Source organism: Leptodactylus fuscus, chromosome 3 (genome assembly GCF_031893055.1).
Source record: "Leptodactylus fuscus isolate aLepFus1 chromosome 3, aLepFus1.hap2, whole genome shotgun sequence".
NCBI lineage: Eukaryota > Metazoa > Chordata > Amphibia > Anura > Leptodactylidae > Leptodactylus > Leptodactylus fuscus.
Genome location: NC_134267.1, coordinates 115,990,240 through 116,009,924, shown reverse-complemented (window position 1 = coordinate 116,009,924; position 19,685 = coordinate 115,990,240). Strand labels below are relative to the sequence as shown.

Sequence of the window (19,685 nt, the reverse complement as noted above, 5' to 3'; positions counted from 1 at the left end):
TCCGAGCCCACATGATCGCCTTTGTGAACAAGTACCTAGGTATACACTAATTACCTACACTCCCCAACGTATGTGTACATGTAAATGTGAAAGGGTTAAAGCATTGAGTTTACCTTAAATTTGCTGTGAAACGTGTTGCAGCATCTCCATGTGGTACAGCCTGACAGCATTCAACCATGTGCTGTAATGCATCTGTGGAAAGTTTCTTCACTGAATGTACAAAGCAGAAATGAATCACATGAATTACATATCTGCATTTATGGCAATATGTTGTACAACATCCCTAATGTAGACATATATAAATCATGGGAATGATTTGAGTCACAGATGAAAAGTAAGCTTACTTGTGAAGTACATTTTTAACGGGAACAAGTCAGTGGGTTTTCCTCTCAAAACTATCCTTAGCATGTGCAAATAATGATCTTTCTTATCGTACAATTACTTTGTGTTGCTGAAGAGTCGGCGATTGAGTAAATTTCACGATCGCGATCGGAATTCCGATCCCAATCTTTTTAGGCGAGATCGAGGTCTGAGATTATTTCCCACAATGCTTTACTACTGGCCAAGCATTGTGGGAAAAGCTAACAATGTTAGCTAGGTCCCATAGGAATGAATGGATGCAGCTGGCACACAGCTTGTGCCAGCGTCCGGCCGCTTAAGCCCCTGCGCACCGGCTGCGTCCATTCATTCTAAAGGGAGACTAGCTAACATCCCTAGTAGCTAACACTTACCTGCACAGAAGCGCTGCTGCTGGTCCGGTCCCGCTGTTCTTGCCTCGCTACCCCCGCCTCCCAGGTTAGTGTTGTAGACCTAGAAAGAAGGTGGGGCTTGTGGCTTAGAAGAGTGTGGGCAGGTACTGGAAAGGGAGTACTCACGTCACATTCTCCTAAGCCACAAGCCCCGCCTTCTTCCTAGGTCTGTAACACTAACCTGGGAGGGGGGCAGCGAGGCGAGAAGAGCAGCGAGAACAGCGGGGACCGGACCAGCGGCAGCACTTCTGTGCAGGTAAGTGGACACCAGGGGGACTAAGTAGCCAGAGGATTTTACTACACAGCATGGAGTCTAACAAAGCGTGCAATTTTTAGACTCCATGCTGTGTAGTGAATAGGATCGTTTTTAAAATCCAATCTTCAATTATTAAAAATTTCCATAGACTTGCATTGGGATCGGATTTGGGATCGGGTTCGAATGGAAAATGATCGGAAATCGGATTTTAAAAACGATCCTGAAATCTCAAGATCGGCTCAACCCTAGTTATAAGATTTAGATATCCTAGACTGACATAAACAAATTTACCCAAACTAGTCACAGGGTGGGGAGAAACTTCATCTATCATACAGCCATCACTCTAAATTACAACCTGTTGATCCGGTTATGAGGATATTGTCACTCCTTGTGGAGAGACCACCTTGTCAGGTGTGTGGAGTCTTACAAAAGCAGTTTTCGCTCCACTGTGGGGGATTATGGGAAAAATATGCAAATCTGTTTTGCAAGATGTAAATGGAGACAGTGCCGCTGTTATGCTGCCCTCTAGGGGAAGCTCCCTTGAACATCATGCTCGACTTTCCCAGAAGCCTTTGCTGCAATGATGTGGGATTTTACCAAGTCAGTATCCATGCTGGGATAACAGGTTTTACAATTTTGCAGCAACAGAAAGCTTAGCTAAGGACACCATAAGGAAGGTCATTACTTGATGTTACATATGCTGGTGTCAGTTTAGGCAAGGCAGACTGCACCTGGAATGTGTGACAACAAAAGCCTAGAAGGCATGGGACCTAGGAAAGCACATTTGTGTCAATCAGCCATCACACAAAGTACGTGCCATTTTATTCCACAAATCAAGTGATGGTACACGTCAAAGTAACACCCACATGGATGCCAGGATTTTGTAGCTTGCCATCTTTCCCCAGTGCACAATGCTGGTGCCATTACTTCCCCAGGCTAGTAACAGAGGCAGCCAGCAGTCCACATGATATAATAGAAAATGTCTTTAGACTAGGCCACAGTCTTCTATCATTCTATTACCAGTCATCCAAGCGAGATAATTTAGTCCATGTCATAGTAACCCGTATCTTTAGGCCTCATTGACAGAAATATTTGCTCAGTAATTTACATCAAAACCAAGACAAGGGCCAATACACAGAAGAGATTCCATTCCTTGTCGGTTGCAGAATACTGCTTGTGAACATACCCTTACACTTGTCTATTTCTCCTGCTTCAGGAACTGATTGTTCTCTAGCTGTCAAATTTATTTCACCAATTGACATGTGCCATTGAAATAAGATAGTTAATGTTATTCCCTTCACCTGGTTTTAATGTTATGGCTGACTGGAGTACAAGTGTATGTCCATATACCTTTGATGTCTGCGTGCATAAAGGAAGCTCAGCTCTGTGATCTCAGTAGGAGGACTGCAGTGACACACAGTTTGAAGACTGTAAATCTGATGTCTTAATAAACCCATTTAACAGCAGGCCACAGAGTCTTTCCTGTTATATTTATTTAACTTACCCTGAGGCTCATTGACCAATATAAAGGACTTTAGAATAGATGGAAGAAGAAAATCAACATCTGCAACATCAACTGTCTTGGTTCTCTGAAAGACATCCACTATAAATGACAGAATGGCGGCTAAACGTGGAGGTGGTGCTTGACCTTTGAACTGCAGGTAGCCATCTCTAAAACAAAGAGAGAAGACATTTTAATGCTGAGTTTTTATAGTAAACGTCAATACATTTGTTGCTCTGTGTTTTAGTTTCAGATCATAACAAATATTAGGGGGACAAGTATGAAGCCTGGTGTCTTGACTTACAAAGGGAATCTTCATACATATATAGATTGTGTCAATACAATTAGATGGATGATCCCCATTGTATTTCATAAACAGTGCGCTCTAAGTCTACTCACCGTATGACTTCCATAACAGTCTTTCTTAGATTGGTCGTGTGTGGGCTTTGAACAGAATCACACAAAGCTAGTAGGACAGGGTGATTTCCAGATACAGGAGCAGCACTGGGAAGAAACCTTCCAAAGTATTGCTGAATAGTCATTTTAAGCTGCTGTTTTACATATGCAGCTTGGCCCTGGGACTGACGCGATATGATGGACAGGCCCTGAAATGTAAAATAGTAACTTGTTACCATTCTAGCATTTTATACAGAAATACTACTGGAATATGACAGCCTAGGATTGTGTATTACTCAGCCGCATGCCTTTATTAGGGCTAGTTCACATGGGGCACGGAATGGCATATTTTGGTCCTGATTTTGATGCGGGAGGCCACGCCAGAATAGGACCAAAATGCGCCTGCCACGGCTTCCGACAGTTGCAGCTTCCCGCTCCAGAGTATGCCCAAATTAATGGGCCTAGTCCGGAAGGTGCTGCCGTGAGGCGGATGCCGCGGCTGAACCAGTCAATGGGTATTTTTTTTTTTAACTGGGTGTGCCAGGTGATATTGGCAAAGAGCAGCGTGTCATTTTAAAACAAGCAAAGAAAAACCCTATACAGAAGGATATTTTCCTAAATACAGATAAGGTAAAGAAGGAATAAAAAAAAAAATCTCTTAAAGAATAGACACAAGATTACAAGTATTTATATCATTAAAACATTTTTTTTTTTCATGCTAATTAAAGATACAAGTCTAGTATCACTTTTTATGCTTTTTCTGGTCACCGGTATAATCAGAGCATTAGTGCATTTGAGATCTGCACCTGGAGAAAGAGAGGGAGGGACTCCCGAATCGCAGAGAGCATGGCTGGCAGCAAACCCTTATCTTGCTGGAACAATGCATGTGGCAAAAGCAGGTAATCGATGATGCGGAAGAGGAGCTGCTGTGCTTTGGAAGTGGCCAGAATCAATGCCCAGTACCGTACAAGATATCCTGGAAAGCAGACAACAAACAAGATAAAATAGCAGCAAACAAACTCCCCACTTAGCATGCCCCCAGGAGCCAATCACAGGGACTTATGTATTTGAAACATACTTTGTTTAAAGGCAAGTGTAGTGCTGAGAGTAGATCAGTAGAGATAGTAAAAGGCAAACAGATGACGCCTAGCAGCTGTTTAGGTTTTCTCAGCACTAACTTGCCTAAGCCTTGTCAATGGATTAACTTCTAGTTGTTGCAACTGACATTTCTAAACTGGAAAAAAAAAAGATACTTAATACCTTGACAGAACATTTCATGGTGTGATCCACTCATAATATAAGCAAGCCAAGACATAGATAGAAAATAAGAATGCCATGTTTTTCTAGGCTGTGCACGTGCAGTGCTGTGGAGACAATTGGCCAAACCACAGACTCTGGCTCTTCTAAGGGCTAGTTCACACAGGGATAGGTGACGGGTATTTTGGTCCTGATTTTGACGCGGGAAGCTGCGTCAGAATAGGACCAAAATGCGTCTGCCGCAGCTGTTGCGGCTTCCGACAGTTGTGGCTTCCCCCTCCGGAGTAGGCCCAAATGAATGGTCAGCCAGAAGTAGTAAAGCTCCTTTAATTTAAGAAGAAATGAGTGAATGAATTCCTATGAAATTGCTATGAAAATAGACATGTAACAAGCTCTGTGTCAATGATACAAAAAAAAAATTAATAATTGTACAACTATAATAATGTTACATTTGTTGACAGAAAAATCTTGAGGGAAAACCGTGCAATTGAAAGGACTGCCCAAGTACCCCTCTAGGCTGAATGAACTATAGTAGGGCATGGAAGTACGCAACTTGTTTGTCATCCTGTAGCAGCTAGGCCTGTAGATCCTGCACATTTGTACGCTGTTAAAGCTGTTGTCCCAGCTGGTCCCATAAATGCTTGAGTTTGTTAAATGTGGTGATTTATCAAGTGTAATGTGACAGAGACATTCTTGGGAAAGCCTTGCTGGTTGTAGGCAAGCATTATCATGCTGAAAAATGCCAGTTGGAAGGCCTGTCAGGAAACACAAAACTTGGTTGCAGGATGTCCTGCTGAACTGTTAGGCTCTGTTCACATTCAGAGGAATTTGCTGAGGATTTGGCGGTAGATTTCGCCCCCAAATCCGGAGCAGATTTCCCCCGGCATTTGCCTCCCATTGTTTTCAATGGGAGGCAGAAATCGCAGCAGGATGCTGAAAAAAGAAGCCAGTGGCCATGGATCGAGGCTTCCTGCTGTTTAGGCACATTCATCCAGGCCTAATCAGTAGCAAAATGCCGCGATGGAATGCATCCCATCGTGGCTACACCGCGACAAAAATGCCGGTGGGGGAAAACGAAGGGGAATTCCTCTTCATTTTCTGTTATACAACCTTAGTGTACCTTATATAACTAATTGGGGATGACAGCTTGCCAAATGTGAGGACTCCCTAGATCATCATACCAGTAGCTGGGCAATATATCATTCCTCAGGAAAGGCCGGATTGAAGTGTTCATCACAAAGTAGGCGGTCATCGAGGCTTTCTGGTGCCTGTTCTTCATCTGTGCATGCCCTCGTGTAACCACTGATCTCACCTAACAGATAGGTCAGAATGGCCTAGATGGTGGACAAGTCATTGAAACATTCATCTACCCTCTTTCAGCCCACTGAAGTGCCCCCTAACTCCCTCAAAGTCCGTAAACGGTTTGTCTTCAAGCGCATCCGAAAGGCATGATTAGCAGTCAACAATTACAAAACAAGAGGTACACTACTCAAAAATAGCCTTGAAAATCCCATTTATAGAGCCAATATTAATACTTATTTTGTCAACAAGTGTATTCTGAACCCAGGTAACTTTTTCAGACTCCACTTAAAACTGCCCCTGACTGTGACTCCGTAACCTTGTAGGTGCAAGACATATGAGTTCGTAGGACTTCTTTCTGTACATATATGCATGTACAACCAACTGCACAATCATATTGCATCTCTCTCATCTCAGTATGGGGACTAACCTGACACAAAAGGAAGGAGTTTCTTTGTGTAGAAAGCACCAGAAAACTAGCCCTTTCACTAATTTTTATAAATGTTGTTTGGAGGCCCATTTTAGAAGTTTGAAGAGACTTATGCACGTATCACATTGAAAGCAATAGGTAAAAAAGCCTCCCATTGAATTCAATGGGTAGCGCACGTAAGACCGAACCCATTGAAGTCAATGGCATTCTGTTTTACTGTGCTCACTCTGACACGTGTTTACGTGTCAGAATGAGCAGCGCGTTACTCTGTGGGAACGGAACCTAAAAGCTATATTTTACCCTTTCTATAGCGCATGGTATAATATTATTTATAGTGCATTTACAGTTCAGAAAAAGTTGGAGGCCGGAATAGAAGGAAATAGAGCTGGTTGAGTGAACTCAAACTACTTCAGGTTACACTATGCCTTATGCAAACAAGTAAAATATTAATTTTTGCTGCAGTAAATCAAATGACACAAAATTAGAGAAACTCAATTAAAAGAGCGGCTAAAAAAAAAAAATGCAATGCATTTCCACTGTATTTTTTTCCGCAGGGTCCTTAGCCTAAATGTTATTAACTGCCAGGAGGAGGTGGGGGGGGGGGGGGGCTAGTTCTGATCACCTAAGAAGCCATCATTTGCTTCACACATCTATATGATCACAGTAGTGATTAAAGGTTCTAGGGGACAGGCAGGCAAACATTTTTTTTTTTAATTTTTTTAAACTTCACATACAGAATTGCTGATCCATACCACATAATAAAATAGTTTTGTGCTTTTGTTTCTCCTTCTTGTGTACAAAAATACTGATATAAATGTTTTGTTTGAGAGAAATTGAACAATTTTGAACTGCCGTACATAGTTTTCTTTGGAGGAGGCCAACCGGACTAGCAGTAATCTTATTGTGACTTGATAGCATGAAATGTATTTGGTTCTTAAAAGAAATTTTCATGACATTGTTGGATTACACCATCTAACAGATTTAAAACAAAAAAAACAAACAAACAAAAAAAACAACAACAAACTTTGAAGTCTTTGACATTACAAAAGTCTAGTGTAGTGTACAAAGCAAATACTGCTGTACAAGACTTCCACAACAAAAAGAACACCATTAGGTCTACAACGTATAGCAGAAATGCTGCACATTTTCTCTAATTTCACCCTTTGCCCTGATATTGATCAGTGTTATTCAAAAGGAAGGGCTACCATGAGTTGGAGAGAAGGCTCTTATGTGGGTGTCAATTTGCACTCCACATATGGCTCTATGTGGCTGCAGTAATCTTTGATTTAGTAAAAGAAATGACTAACCATGTCCTATTAGAATGATGTTATTAAAGTAAATTGAAATACATATTCTAGATATGCTCTATGATGTCATCCTATATGTATTTCTTGATGCTTTGGTAAAAACTAGTTTAAAATTAGCACCTTTAACTAAAATATCATCTTAATACATTTATCCCAGTAATACCACTCACCGATGGTCCTGTAAGTGATCTGTAGGCCTTCCACAGGTCCTCTTTTAGTAAAGTATGGCTTTACATACTTTAGTATATCTCCAATGTATTCTTGGCATTTTGAAACCATGGAAGATTTTTCTGCTAAAGATTGCAAACCACTATATGTTGTACCTGTTGCCTGATATAAAAAAGAAAAAGATTACAGGCTTGAACCATTTAGGACTAGGCACATTTTCAATTTTTATATATATATATATATATATATATATATATATATATATATATATATATTTTATATATATATATATATATATTTTATAGCTACACGCACATAATATAATTCATATAATATATATATTTTTTTTATAAACAATATGCGACCGTGGAGGTGATGGCTCCCATAGCTGTGCATGTAGCACATATTCAGCACTGTTGTTTACACCAATTGGGAGGGCAGGGACAGTAACAGACCGTCCCTGCCTTTCCTAAGAGGTCTGGCTATAGCAATAGTCAGCTAGCTGCTTAACAATGCAGAGATGTATGTATCAACCCTGAGTGTCAAACTCTCCTTTGTCCCAGCCACAATAGTATGCTCCAAATACAGCAACAAAAAGAAAAAAAGTCATCAGTTATACATGTTAGGGTGGGTTCACACCTGCGCCCGGTCTCCGCTTTACAGGTTACCATCTTCTGCTCGAGAAATTGGACAGGAGACGGAAACCTGCAGTCAGTTTTCAAACCCATTCATTTGAATGGGTTTGCAAAGTGTCCGCCCGTGAGCGTCTTCTGCCTCTCTGCGGTGAAACAGGACATGCAGGACTTTGTGTCCAGTTTAAAAAAAAAAAACAAAAACGTTTCACTGCGGAGACCAGAAGACACTCACAGGCGGACACTTACTGCCGGTTTCCATCTCCTGTCCAGCTTCTCAGGCAGAAGACGGAAACCCACAAAGCGGAGACCGGCCGCAGGTGTGAACCCGCCCTCACAATTGCTGCTCTCTTAACATAAGCTTAAAGTGCATTTCAAAAAAAGATATATGAGTAAAATCTGCTAATTAAACTTTCTTACAAAAATGATGTTATATGTCTGCTTAATTGTGGAGGCCACTATTGCAAGCAGCGGACATCTATAATAATGGACAGTAACGAACATTAACAATGATTAGGTGTCTTTTTTTTGTTTGTTTTTTTAACTAAACAGTTGAAAATACATACAAATCTACACTAAATTATCAGTTAGCCACTTCAGTACGGGCCAATTTGTGGTCCAGGATAGAGATGAGCGAGTACTGTACGGATCAGCCGATCCGAACAGCACGCACGCATTAAAATGAATGGACGTAGCCGGCACGCAGGGGGTTAAGTGGCTGGCCGGCGTCAAAGCGGAAGTACCAGTTGCTTCCATTCATTTCAATGCGTGCGTGCTGTTCGAATCGGCTGATCCGAACAGTACTCGCTCATCTCTAGTCCAGGACCAGACACATTTTAGGTTTCTTGTATGTGCAGTTTTGAGGGCTGTAACATTTTTCTTATACGTCTTATTCAATCTAATACGTCTAATTTTTGCGTCTTTTTTCGGGGACACATAGAGCTTTTATTTTTATGTTGCTTTTATATTCGAATGTGTTTTAATTTTTTTTTATATCCGGGAAAATATAAACAAAATAGGAGGGAAATTGTGTCTGGTTTTAACTGTTCTTTTTTTTTTTTTTTTTTATTTAATAACAGAAAGTGCCACTGAAAAACTTCATAAAATAGTTTTTCCTCTCATTTACGGTAATTTTTACTTTGTATGGTGTTGTGGGGGTGGGACTATAACCTTTAATAACGGCATTATATTGGCTTGTTATTTTACTTTTTTTAATTATTTAATTTTTTTTTTTTTTCAGATGGTGTCCCCATAAGGTCATAAGAGACCTTTGGGGACATCTGATCACTTTTTCACTTTTTTTTTTGTATTGGAGGCTGATTTCCCCTGCAACTGAGGCTGGTACATTTAGCCCCAGTTGTAGGAGGAATACAGCCTCCTACACACTGTATACACAGTATTCAGAGCTGATCTGGGTCCTGTAGGACCCAGCAGCTCTTGCAAGACACTGAGCCTGGTGGATTACGTGACCGCTGGGTCACAGGGCAGCCGCATAATGGCGGCCCCCATAGCTGTGTATACAGCGCTCATTGTGCGCTGTATACACAGTGATCGAGAAGGCAGGGACGGGAGTAAACCTTCCCTGCCATCTCTCTGGGAGCTCCCGCTGAAGTTACAGCCGGCTCCCAGCTTCAGCAATTGCACGATCTTGTGCAACAGTTGTGTTCTGACAGAACGTACCGCCACGTCCTGTCATAACAAGGCAACCACTTCCCGTACGTATATAGTCTATGGGCGGTCCGGGAGTGGTTAAAGTCCATTTTTGTTCGTTATGGTTCAGTCTGTTTTTTTTTTTCTTTATTTGGTTGCTATAACAGCAAGACAGGGAATATAAAAGCAGGAAGAAGAGATGACAAACCAATCTGGAACCAACTTTGGAGAGGAGAATGTTATTCTTTATGAAGAATTGCCACCAATCTTTATTTTAATTATTTTTTTATTGCATATCTATTTTTATGCATAAACCAGAACTTTTTACATAAATATACATTTTAATAGAAAATTACACACGTATCCTCAGAGTTGACTTGTCCTTTCTGAGCATGCTCAGAATAAAAACTGGATACAAACTAACGGATGGTAACTGATGGCTGTCCATTACAAGTCCATTACCCATAGACATTAATGTTAAAGGGGTTTTCCCATCTCACTGTTTCAGCTTTGCCTGCAGTCTCTTCTTTTCACTTCCTGTATTTCTCCCCCCTCCCCTCCCAGCTACCTAAACAACACTATTAGGTATCACAATACTTATGCAGGTCAGATAATATCCACATGCTTGTAGAGAATGGACTCAAATGTTATCTGTGTGTTTACATAGAGAGGCTTTAACAGCAAACTACAATTAACTGAGCTGATTGTTCTGCTGGCACTGAGAAAGTCACTTGTCCTATCTCAAAGGTCTGTGGTTATAGCAATGCTGTGTAAACAATGTTAGGAATAAGGTCACATAGCAGGCAAACAAAGCATTATTTCTAAAGCAATTTATTTAGGAAAAGTCTTCAATTTACATAAACTACCAGTATAAATAGGATCCTTGAACCTTTAATATATAACCGATGCTTATCATCCATCTTAAAACTGTTATTTTGAAAAAGAGTCCTGCACCTCAGATTTTTGTGTGAGAAAAATAATGGATACGTGATGGATTTGGTGTAAATGGACACTAACGGACAACAGATAAAATCGCATTGAAATGAATAGAATTTTTAACATATTTATGACGGTAGTGATAGTGTCCAATGTTAATGTCTTGTAACGTATGCTAGCAATGGAAACTACTGACTGTCACCAAAGGTATTTATTAAGCCTTACCTTGATAAACTGGAGTAATACATGCTTTGGGTCTTGTTTGAGGCTTTTTAGGTCAACGTGTGCCTTTAATAGTATATTTTCTGCTTCTGGTAGCTTGAATACCAACCTTGTGAGTTCCAACAGCTGTTCTGCCAGTACTGAGCCTTGTAAACACACACATAAAAAAAAAGAATAACTAAAAACTAATGTATGACGATGCAAACACTTGCAATAACTTACAGAGACAATAATCAATTAGTTATAGGTGTCACAATTATTGCTAGACATAATTTCATTCTTCAAATGAAAAACAATGTTGCCAAGTAATCACCTCAATTTTGCTATGGGTGCAACTGAGCCTCTACATTTGAGTGTAAGTGGTACTAAGGTTATGTAAAGCTATTGTTTCATATGTCATATACCATAGATGGACATTTTGGTTTTTGAAATATAATATACTGTATGCTGTGGTTGAGGAAGAAAAAACAATGCAACATAAACTTACTTGGTTCAGTCCCTGTTTTAGTTATGGCACCAACTGGCTGATCAATATACATCTGCAATATACATCGAATCCAAGCGCGAATTGACAAGGCCTGATACGAGAAATATCCAATTCCATTGAGGGCTTCTGTTAATGTACTGGAAAGTAAATATATTCATTCAACGCATGAATTTAAATATTAAAAAAAAAAAAAAAAAAAAAAAAAAAATACACATAAAAGGGCATTTTTTTTTTTATAATAGAGTCTTTAGTAGTTGATACCTTTTTTTTTTGGTAGAGTTGGAAGGGACCTCAAGGGCCATCGGGTCCAACCCCCTGCGAGTGCAGGTTTTCCTAAATCATCCCAGCTATACGTTTATCCAGATTCCGCTTGAAGATTTCCATTGATGGAGCGCCCACCACCTCCCGTGGCAGCCTATTCCACTCTCTCACTACCCTCACTGTCAGAAAGTTTTTCCTAATGTCTAATCTGTATCTCTTTCCCTTTAGTTTCATCCCATTGCTTCTTGTACTTCCTTGTGCCAATGAGAATAGGGTAGATCCCTCTGCACTGTGACTACCTTTCAGATATTTGTAGACTGCTATTAAATCTCCCCTCAGCCTTCTCTTCTGCAAACTAAACAATCCCAATTCTTTTAGCCGCTCCTCATAGGACATGGTTTTGGTTGCTCTTCTCTGGACTTGCTCCAATATATCGATGTCTTTCTTGAATTGAGGCGCCCAGAACTGTACACAGTATTCCAGGTGTGGTCTGACCAGGGAAGAGTACAGCGGAATAATGACCTCTCTTGATCTAGATTCAATGCTTGTCTTAATACATCCCAGAATTTTATTAGCCTTTTTTGCAGCAGCACCGCACTGTTGGCTCATGTTGAATTTGTGATCTACTATTATGCCCAAGTCCTTTTCCCCTATGCTATCACTTAGTTCTATTCCTTCCATACTATATATGTTTTTTACATTTCTGTTACCCAGATGTAGAACTTTGCATTTGTCCCTGTTAAATACCATTTTGTTGGCCTCAGCCCATTGTTCCAGTGTGTCTAAGTCCTTTTGAATACACTCTCTCTCCTCTCTAGTGTTGGCTATTCCTCCTATCTTCGTATCATCTGCAAATTTTATGAGTTCCCCAATAATTCCATCGTCCAGATCATTTATAAAGATATTAAAAAGTACTGGGCCCAGAACAGAGCCCTGCGGCACCCTGCTTTTGACTTTCTTCCAGTTCGATGTGTAGCCATTTAGTATTACTCGTTGTGCCCGATCATTAAGCCAGTCGTGAATCCACCTAACTGATTTTTTGTCAAAGCCATACTTAATAATTTTTTCAATAAGAAGGTTATGTGATACTTTATCAAATGCCTTACTGAAGTCAAGATATACTATGTCCACGGCATTCCCTTGGTCCAACCATTCAGTGATTTTGTTGTAGAAGGAAATCAGGTTAGTCTGACAAGATTTATTGGTCATAAAGCCGTGCTGGCTCTGGTTAATTAATGCCTTCCCATCCAGGTACCGAAGTAAATGTTCCTTGACAATTTGCTCAAAGATTTTTCCTGCTATCAAGGTCAGACTTACCGGCCTGTAATTTCCTGGATCGTCCCTTTTCCCCTTTTTGTAGATGGGGACAACATTTGCCCTTTTCCAATCTAAAGGGACCACTCCTGTTTCCCATGACTTACCGAAGATTATAGCAAGGGGTTCTAAATAGCTAACTAATAATGATGACAGATAAGCTTTCAAGGTTCTCTGCCTCTTCCCCAGGTATAGTATAGAAACAATTTCTGATCCGATCCAAAAAACCCTGTGTAAACTTATCCTTAAAGGTCTTCAACACAATCTCATTTAACACACCTCTCCCGCCCTCCTGTCTCCACATGCACATCACTGTTCTTCTAAAATCGTCCCATTTCCCTCACCAACACCGATGTGAAGATATATGCTAAGACTCAGGCATCACATGGGGAATTGGAATTACCTTGACCAAGTGGGTGTTATACCACAGAGAGAGGCTTGGGACAAGACACTAAAGACCTTCCCCACCATCCACCACGCTCAGCGCATGCAAATTTCTATGATGCAGGACACGCAGAAGGCCTTTGAATGGAGGTTCCTAAAGGTCACTGGGGGCTATCCACCGCAGGGCGATGGCCTTCCTGGCATAAAATAAGCATTCCCAGAGAAAGATCAGCGTATGGTGCTGCCGAAATTCCTCCTCCAGCAAGCCAAAAAGGCAAACTTTGGGAGAAAATGGGACCGACTGGGCTAAGACATCCGCTAAGAGGTCCAGAACCCCCCTCCAAAAGTTTTGCACAATTGGACAACTCCACACCATGTGCCAAAAATCCGCACAGGGACAGGGACACCTAAGGCAGTTCGGACCTGGCAAATGACCCATCTTATGTAGACGGGCCAGGGTCAGATAGCACTGATGTAAAATAAAAATCTGAATAGGTTTATTATTGGCCGAAGGTGAAACATACTGAGAAGACTCTAAAACATCCTGAAACGTTTCATCCGTCAGCTCTGGAATATTGGTGCGCCAACGTATCAGAGCTGGGAACTCAGCTAAGGACACTTTTGTTTGAATTAAATGCTCATAAAGGATGGAGATTAGACTCCCAGGACCCTGAGAGCGTAGCACACCAATCAATGGATATTTGGAGATAGCACTCGGCTGGGTAGGGAATAATGAGGAAAGGGCATGTCGTATCAGAAGAAACCTAAAGAATTGATGTCTGGGAATTTCATGTGAGGTAGTCAAGGAGTCAAATGTTACAAACACCCCTTGTGTGTATAGATCAGCCAGGGAGGTCACACCATACTGCGACCAGGACTGAGCTCCGGGTAACTGAAAAAGATCGGACAAGCCAGAGTTATCCCAAAGAGGAGTTTCCGCAGGGGTATCAGAATTGGACACTTTCCAGGCCTCTCTCCAAACCTGTACTGCCAAAGCGTGAATGGGCAAAAATAGCTGAGATTGTTCCAACACCGGCCACAGAGTATGCAGGTCCAGGTGGTGAGCCAGATGCGCCTCGAGTCTCCGGAGCTGGTCCGAGGAGAGCCAAGGCTTAATAAAGCACAAGATAATAAAGAAACAGGTCAGGGAGCAAAGCACCACTGAGCTGCTTTGGCCTCTGTAGAGCAGATAAATTCAACTTGGATCTGGAGTGGCCCCATACGAAGGAGATTATCAAGGAATCCATGTGTTTAAAGAATCGGAGAGGAATGGGCACGGCTGAGTGACTCAATGCATACAGACATTTGGGGAAAAGATCATTTTCACCAGGTTAATCCTGCCTGCTACCATCTGTGTGTTTACTTAGAGAGATAACAGACTTGCAATTATCTGAATGGATTGTCCGTCACTTGTCCTATCTCCCAGGCACTGTTCCCAATAACGTGCACGCGTGGGCGGCCGCTCACCTATTGCAGCCGCCCCGCTCAGCAAGAATTAATGCCCGCGCACTCAACTCAGATCTGCATCCTCCTGTCGAATACAGACGCGACTAAAGCAAGGAGCTGTCACAGGTCAGCTCCTTGCTTTACCGCTGCATTCGGCTAGTCGCTGTGTAGACGCGATGTGACGCCTACAACTGTGTGCGAGAGAGAGAGAGAGAGAGAGAGAGAGAGAGAGAGAGAGAGAGAGAGAGAGAGAGGCGCGGAGAGAGCGGTGGGGGAGCGAGGAGAAGGTAAGTTTAATGTGTACACTGAGGTGGAACGTGAAACTGGGGGCAGATGAAAGAGGGGACGGCATGACACTGAGGGCAGAGATGGAGGGACATGAATCTGGGGGCAGAGATGAGGGGACATGAATCTGGAGGCAGAGTTGGAGGGGACATGAATCTGGGGGCAGAGATGGAGGGGACATGAATCTGGGGGCAGAGATGGGGGGACATGAATCTAGGGGCAGAGTTGGGGGGACATGAATCTAGGGGCAGAGATGGGGGGACATGAATCTAGGGGCAGAGATGTGGGGACATGAATCTGGGGGCAGAGATGGAGGGACATGAATCTGGGGGAAGAGATGGAGGGACATGAATCTGGGGGAAGAGATGGAGGGACATGAATCTGGGGGCAGAGATGGGGGGACATGAATCTGGGGGCAGAGATGGGGGACATGAATCTGGGGGCAGAGATGGGGGGGATATGAATCTGGGGGCAGAGATGGAGGGGGGACATGAAACTGGGGGCAGATGAAGGGTGTATATGAAACTGGGGGAGAGATAGAGGGGGGATATATAATGTACGGGTGACTGTAGGAGGATTATACTGTGTGGGAGCATGTGAAAAATGAATGAGAATGGGCGGAGTCAACATAAAAGTAGGCGGAGCAAAATTTGCCACGGCGCGCTGCACATTTTCTCCCTCTTTCCACTTTTCAAAAGTTGGGAGGTATGCACTCAGGAGGACAGGCAGCAATATGGCACCCGCCATATTGCTGTGTGTCCTCCTGAGCCCTGAGTGCCGGGTCGGCCCGTCACTTTCCTCAGCACCAATCTGTGTGTGGGGGAGGGGGTGACTAAGGAAGGATCATTATACTATCTATACTAGATTAGTGTTTTCTTGTTTACTACTGGTCTTACTGCTTGGCCATCAGGTCGCCCATCATTGACGGAGCCTTGCCCAGCTCACTAGCTGTTCCGCTCAGCAGCTTCCAGGGCTTAGAGGGAACATTGCTCCCAGGTCCATGGTTATAGTAACCAGTAACAGTTAACAGTAAACAATGGGAGGAAAAAAGTCACATAGCAGGCAAAGAAAGCAGAATTTCTAAAGCAATATATTTAGGAAAAGTTTTCAATTTACATAAGCTACCATTATAGATAGAATCCTTCAGATGGGACAACCCCTTTAATCCCTTGCCAACTGCCCTTAAACTATCAACATCACAGGATCAGTAAGTAACTTTGCAATGATGTACTGGGATGTCAATGCAGAGTTTGCATCTGTATGGAATTGTGCAGCTGCAAGAACAGTGAGGCAATGACAGCCAGACTCACTAAAGAGAAGGCACTGTGTATATAGCAGTTTAAGTTGCCATAATGCAGCTATCTCCTGACCTAGCTGTCGCATGAATGTCAGTGTCGTGTAATATAAACACAAAAAAGCACAAATAAAAAATGGAAAAAAATATATCGCTTTCAAAGCTGCCTTGACCAAAAACCTGAAAAGATGTCTAGTCATGAAAAAGGTAAAATGAACTGAAGTGATTAGGAAACTGAACAACAGCTACTACATATACAAGATAATTCTAATAATGTTTCTTAATTTAGTTTTGCTAGAATGTTTGATAAAAAACAATCTGAAAAAACTCTTCTATCACAGGGTAATCTATACCAAATCCATATAGGTTTTAAAGCAGTTTGCTAAAGCATGTATTGTGCAGATGTTTGCAGTGTTTAACTTGACTTTTTGCAGCATATCTTATCACAGAAGACAAAATAAAGGGGGCCACATGGTGGTTCAGTGGTTAGCACTGCAGCCTTGCAGCACTGGGTCCTGGTGTTCAAATCCCGCCAAGGGCAAAAAACCATCTGCAAGGAGTTTGTATGTTCTCCCCGTGTTTGCATGGATTTCCATCCCATATTCCAAAAAAGACATACTGATAGGGAAAAAAATGTACATTGTGAGCTCTATATGGGGCTCACAATCTACATTAAAAAAAAAAAAGAAAAGAAAAAAAAAAAAAAAGACAAAATAAAGAAACCCAATGAAAATCAGTTTTGAAGTTAAACTTTTCTACAACTGTACGCTTGCCACATATTTATAAAAAAACAAAAAAAAACCAAACTGAACAGTTATTTGTCTTTGATCCATGAGCAACACAACGGCTTACCTGTTTGGAATTAAATGGCTCAGATAGCGAGACACCAATTGTGAAGCGACCATATCATCCCAAGCAAAGAGTTGCAGCATTGAAACAAAGGGCTGGGGCTGCAGGTCAGGGGGGGCACTGCTAGGCATGTCCAAAGCGAGAAGTGTGTATCCTGAGAAACAAAAAAAATATATATTATATATTAGTATTATGACATACTTATTTAACAAATGAAAAGTTACAATGTGTAAATAAAATTGTATGCAAACATAATGACTTGTAAACCTTTACATTTATTATGCTGAGCAAGAAAAGTAGGAAGCAGAAAGTAGACAAGGGCACGGACCTGCTGCTGTGTCAGCTAACTGGGAGGGAGGGGTTTGTGAAAGTCTCAAACTTTTCAAGAAAGGGAAGAAATTTCTCCAGAGAGCACTAGCAACTGCTAGATGGCGCTCCTTTGCCACTGACACAGACAGTGCATGAATCCCTGCATTCCCATGTCCTTGGACTGCACGGCTGTGGATGTTCCTGAGAAGGAATAGGGAGAGATATTTTAGTATATTGATGTACAATTAGACAGAAGGGTAAATGCACAGAACAAATATATCTATCTATATCTAATAAGCAAACACAAACAAATTTACATAAAATAGCGGTGTTAGAAAGTGTACTGTGCTGAATGTGGATGAAAATAATAGTAATTCCTAAGGAAAAAGATCTGATTGACAAGCTGACCACTTATTCCAGTCAGTCAATCCTGCTGGCATAGGATTCCAGTAAATACGCATTACTGCAAAACTGTGCTGGCTAAAATCAATATGAAAACAGTACACTTAAATATGCATAATATATGGTTTAACTAAAAATCTATGACAGAGGTCTGGCCTGAAAAAGGCAGTGGACTACTAAAACATTTGGCCTGTTGCAGAGGATTCACTGTTTTATTGCATGTCTCACAAAATCAGGAGAATCATTTGTAGAAGTGGATTATTTATAATAACAACAATCCCCCACCCCCCAAAAACAAACAGATTTTGCAGTTGGTATGGAGCACAGGCCACATAATAAAGGGGTTACAGATCAGGGCCTACCACGTTCCCGTTCAGATACTTTCCAGGACCGAACCAGTCTCTACTTGATATACAGAGGATATGATCACTGAGCCAATCACTGGGCACGTTACTGACCCACCTTTAGGAGTGACTGGCGGAGTGGCAGGAAGCAGAGACCGGTGAGGACACAACCACAATATATGGTGTTTGTTCAGTATTGCCAATTCAATTCTTTTAACCCATTCTAAGCTCTGTCAACATTTTATTTTTCCTCTGGACAATCTCTTAACACACGTGCAGTTGGAAAAAATTAATGCAGTAAATTCTTGTTACCAATGCAGCTATTTCCACCAGAAGTGACCCCTTAATAAAACAAGAAAGGCAGCATGCGTGGGATACAATCTGTAGTGTGAATACATTTTATAAAATAGGCTATGACGCGACAACCATTTCAAATATTCCATAACCTGAAATCGCTCCAAGTCCCTTTTATGACAAGAAAGGAATTTTAAAGCATATTTATATTTGCCTGTTTATTAAGTTACATGTAAAAAAAATGGTATTGAATAGTAACACAATAAAACAGCCCGACTAGAAACCTAGAGACCAGTTTTACATTTCCAAGGATAAAATGTCATCTTGCTATATTCCAGGGAGGGAAAAAAACCTTTGCAGATCTGTGCCTTCCCTTCAGCAGGACGAGCATAAGATTTCCTAATGCGTTTTAGAAAATGATATTACATGACTGCGTCCACATCTTTGTTAGTATAGTAAGGACAAACGTTGCAGCCATACAAAGCATCTCCCTTCTGCAGACAATGTGGCATGAATTCAATAATACACTCAATTTTCTTTGATTCCTCTAGTACCGTGCTCGCTACTTAATCTAATTTGGAAGTTGTGACTTTCTAGAGGTTTAATAGAGATATGTCTGCAGGGAATCAATGTTCCCTGAAAAGGGGGGAGGGGAAAAAAAGCATTAACAAATTTGTCTGGCAGAGCCAGATTCAAAGCATTGCTGCGGTAGGCTGATGAACTAAATAACATGCTTATTAAAAACAATCTGCAGGAACGCAGCAGCATTGCTGTTTCCATTTATCTCCTGGTCAACTCAATCCTGTGTGGACATTAAAATGACTACATTTCCTTTATTAAATTCTAGAAAGTCACAGGCTAGATATCTAACAGATAAAGTCGCGGCCGAGTGTTACACGAGTAGAGACTGGACGATGCGTTACATCACGTGTTTCCGTTTGAATAAAAACTCTGTTTTGACCATGTATAGACAGTACGTGAAAAAAATAACCAAAGAAGTAAATGCTGCAGAATTCTTCTGTTTAACCCCTTCAAGACTGAGCCTAAAAGTACCTAGATGACCAGGCCTCGTTTTTCAAATCTGACATGTGTCACTTTAGGTGGTAATAACTTTGAGATGCATTAACTTATCATGGTGATTCTGAGACTGTTTTTTCGCGACACATTGTACTTCGTGTCAGTGGTACATTTTGGTCAATATGTTTTGTCTTTA

At 41.4% G+C, this 19,685-nt stretch overlaps 1 protein-coding gene across 1 annotated transcript in view; it reads right to left on the bottom strand.

The window, feature by feature from the left end:
- The window catches only part of MMS22L (MMS22 like, DNA repair protein), a 77,356-nt gene that overhangs the window by 4,458 nt on the left and 53,213 nt on the right, over nt 1–19,685 (bottom strand). The window contains exons 14-22 of the mRNA XM_075268185.1: nt 17,452–17,633; nt 17,127–17,277; nt 11,291–11,427; nt 10,807–10,949; nt 7,366–7,525; nt 3,709–3,878; nt 2,906–3,111; nt 2,510–2,676; nt 114–210 (exon numbers count right to left, since the gene is read on the bottom strand). Of these exons, the coding sequence (XP_075124286.1) occupies nt 114–210; nt 2,510–2,676; nt 2,906–3,111; nt 3,709–3,878; nt 7,366–7,525; nt 10,807–10,949; nt 11,291–11,427; nt 17,127–17,277; nt 17,452–17,633 (1,413 nt within the window). The remainder of the gene's footprint in view (nt 1–113; nt 211–2,509; nt 2,677–2,905; nt 3,112–3,708; nt 3,879–7,365; nt 7,526–10,806; nt 10,950–11,290; nt 11,428–17,126; nt 17,278–17,451; nt 17,634–19,685) is intronic.